Below are 3,623 nucleotides of genomic sequence, written 5' to 3'. Positions count from 1 at the left end.
CCCAAGTGCTGGGATTAAAGGCATGTGCCACCACTGCCTGGTCCATATTTTATTTTTAATTATACTTAATTGGACACGGGAGTGGGGGTGGATGTATACACAGCACAATGTATTAGTAGAGGCCAAAGGACAAGCCAGGTAGCTCCTGGTGATAACAGACTCAATAGTAACCCCCCAAACAACTATCCTTTACTCTCTGGAAATAGAGGGCATATGAAAAAGCAAATCAGAATAACCCCTCCAGAAGACCATAATTCCTTCATAATCAAATCCAAAGATGAACAGTTAAAATTCCAGAACCGAATTCAGAAGCCTACTTCGAGCCATTCCTATAACCCAGCTGTGGTGACACACCTGCAGTCCCAGTGCTTGGGATCCAGAGGCAAGAGATTCAAAAGTTCAAGGACATCCTTGGCTATATAGTGAGCTTGAGGTCAACCTGGGCTACACGAGGCCCCGTCTCAGAAAACAAAAAAAAGCAAAACATCAAACCCGACGAAACAGCTAAGCCGTACACACCTTTGATCCCAGGGTTGGGGAGGCAGAGACAGGCAGAGTTCCAGGAGTTTCAGGACAGCCAGGGCTACATGGAAAGACCCTGTATCAAAACCAAAATACAGGACACCTGAACTATTTGTTACATGTCAATGGTGTGACATAAATGACACTGTTGTACTACAAAGTCTTTTTAAAAACATTTAGTTTTTTAAAAATTCTTATGTATAGGCATGTTGTTGCTTGTATACATGTATGTTCACCATGTGCATGCCTGGTGCCCAGGGGGACAGAAGAGGGCATCAGATCCTTTGGGACTAGAGTTACAGATGTTTGTGAGCAACAAGCAAAGCAGGGCTCCTCCCCAAGCTCTGCAGAGCGGGCTTAACCACTGAGCCGTCTTTCTGGCCCTACAAAGTATGTTTAATAATTGATCTTACAGCTTTTAAAATATTGATGGGCTGGTGAGATGGCTCAGTGGTTAAGAGCACTGACTGCACTTCCAGAGGTCACGAGTTCAAATCCTAGCAACCACGTGGTGGCTAACAACCATCTGCAATGATATCTGATGCCCTCTTGTGGGGTGTCTGAAGACAGCTACAGTATACTTACATATAATAAATAAATAAAAAATTAAAAAAAATAAAATAAAATATTGCATAGCTTGAAAAGTCTCCCCCAAGGTCCCTGGAGCCATGATTTTTTTTTTCTTCTTTCTGAATTTGACGGTGCTCAAGTATGCAACTGGAGTCATGTGATTTGCCTTTCTGTGACTGTCTTAGTTTGGTTAGCATAATGTACCTAAGAGCCATCCACACTGCAGGCAGCAACAGATTGAATGACACTTTGGAGTATGGGTGACCACATTCGGTTTCTTACCTAGTTGTCTGGTGTTGGAAGGAAGCCAAAAAGCTTGACTTAGCACAACCCTTCTGCCACGCCCGCTGCTGGGAGGAGCCTCGTCCAAAGCTCCTCTGACTGGGACTGTCACTTGACTTCTTGTTGCAACAAAGGTCTGGCTTCCTACTTTGCTCCTACAGCCTGGCCTGAGCCGACCAGTTCCTGGTGCTTCTGTTTGAGCCCCTCTGATACTCTGGGCTTGGTTATTTGATTGAGGCCCTGGGGGATGTTCCTTTAGGGAGGCTGAATAGAGTCCTGACACTGTTTCCAGAATTTAGCTGCTGTGGGAAAACCTGACATTTATCCATCACACTGTCAGAAAGCAGAATGTTGCCAGGTACCTTTGTTGGTGAGTGATAAACGTGCTGGAACTATGGCAACAAAGTCCTCCACACTGGGTGGCCTAAAACCAGCTGGTCTTACTGGAGGCCACACCTGGAAATCCAGAGTTGGGCAGAGCTCCCCTCCCTGGGATACTGGGAAAGTCTCCTCTGCTTCTTCCCATTCCGTCCGACTTCCCTCATCTTCCCTCGTCTCTGATCTTCCCTTTCCTCTTTAATAAAAGCAGATGCATTTGCTGGGATGCTCTCCCTGCTCTCAGGCTCCACTCCTGGTTTTTTTGTTTTTGTTTTTGTTTTTGTTTTTTTTGTTTTTGTTTTTGTTTTTTTTTTTTAGGACCGTAAGGAGCAGCTAACTCATGAATAAGTACCCGACTCTCCTTTTAGACATGGTGGAGATGATGCTGATGCAGAACGCACAGATGCACCAGATCCTCATGCAGAACATGATGCTCAAAGCCCTGCCACCCGGGTCCACAGGGCCGCGTGCTGCTACCCTCCAGGTAGGTTTGGCGTGCTGAAATGTAGCCAATGGCTGGGGAGAGGGTGGGGAGGTGGGGAAGTCAGGGGCGGGGCGGGGCTGGGCGGGGCTTTGTTCTGGAGAACCTGTGCAAGGATGTCTCTGGTTTGCGGTGAAGGCAATGTTCGCCAGTCCTCTGCATGAGGAACAGGTAACGGAGGTGGGGCCCAGAGAGCTCTAAGCCCAGGTAGGACCCAACACATTCTGCTGCCTTTCCCACCACTTTGGGCCCAGGGAAAGGATGCTGAAGTCCTGATCTGGCTGTGTAAACTCTTGTCAGGACCAACGATGGGTGCACCACGGAGTCCCGAGAGCTGAAAAGCAGAAGCCACCCCCGGTTCACCACCACCACCACTACGCGCCCACAACCCAGCTGCAGGCTGCCTCCACGGCTGGCGCCCCTTCAGGTTATGCTGGGTGGCCTCCAGTGGTTGCAGCCTCTGCACTCCCACAGGCAGCCAGCTTCTTGCCCACCGTGAGCCACCTGACCGAGCCGTCGACCTCCCATCCTAGCTATCCTTAGCGCGCAAGTGTGGAGGGAGAAAGCTAGTTTCTTGCAGCAGGTAAGCGGAAAGATGGGCCTGGTCCCCTCTCTTTGCCACACGTCGAAGAGCACATGTCTACCCTGCGGTCAGGCCAATGCGCCGTGGCTAATTTGAAGGAGCCAGAAAAAATTTCAGTCCACCATGGGGTTGCAGGTTGCAGGTTGCAGGTGTCAGCCCCAGTCACCAGGCCACGTGGATCTGTCACCCTCTGGGAAAGTTATATGTTAGGGTTTATTTGACAGCCCAGTAGGACTGGTCTCATAGGGTGTCCATTTCCAAGAGCTGCACTGAAAAAAAAAAAGTACTGCTTTTCCAGGTATGTGGGACCACTCATGTATCTCAGGGAGCATCATGGCCTTGCCAACCTCAGTTACTCTCCAGGGCCCGCTGGGAATGCTAGATGAATGAACCGCTCACCCAGGTGGAATACAAACATGTTATATGAAAGACTAAAGAAAAAACAACTCAAGATCAGAATAGATCACTACAGCTACATACACATTTAGACATAGCTATGGAAGGCTGGAATAAGTGTCAAACCGTGGCTGGAGATATAGCTCTGTGGTAGACAATTTGTTGAACACGTGTGAGGCTCTGTGCTATACTCTTGATGGGCTACACACACCCACACATGAAGAGGGGAAGTCCAATATTATAGCTGGGGAAGACATGTTTGTTGGTCATACTTGGAATGATAATTTCATTTTAATGTGAAAGAAGCAAGCTGAAGAATTTGTGATGTGACTTCAGTTAAAATATACAGGGCCAACAGGATTGTTCAGCAGGTCAAGGTGCTAGCCATCAAGTCTGATAACTGAGTTTTAT

General features: G+C 48.1%; 1 protein-coding gene across 1 annotated transcript in view; it reads left to right on the top strand.

The window, feature by feature from the left end:
* Positions 1 to 2,776, top strand: part of CUNH21orf58 (chromosome unknown C21orf58 homolog) — an 8,344-nt gene extending 5,568 nt beyond the window's left edge. The window contains exons 5-7 of the mRNA XM_028773975.1: positions 207 to 382; positions 2,121 to 2,236; positions 2,534 to 2,776. Of these exons, the coding sequence (XP_028629808.1) occupies positions 207 to 382; positions 2,121 to 2,236; positions 2,534 to 2,776 (535 nt within the window). The remainder of the gene's footprint in view (positions 1 to 206; positions 383 to 2,120; positions 2,237 to 2,533) is intronic.
* The last annotated feature ends 847 nt before the right edge of the window (positions 2,777 to 3,623 follow it).

This window comes from Grammomys surdaster, unplaced genomic scaffold (genome assembly GCF_004785775.1).
Source record: "Grammomys surdaster isolate TR1022 unplaced genomic scaffold, NIH_TR_1.0 237, whole genome shotgun sequence".
In the NCBI taxonomy this organism is placed as follows: Eukaryota; Metazoa; Chordata; class Mammalia; order Rodentia; family Muridae; genus Grammomys; species Grammomys surdaster.
Note: the sequence above shows the minus strand (reverse complement) of the source record. Positions and strands in the feature narration are given on the sequence as shown.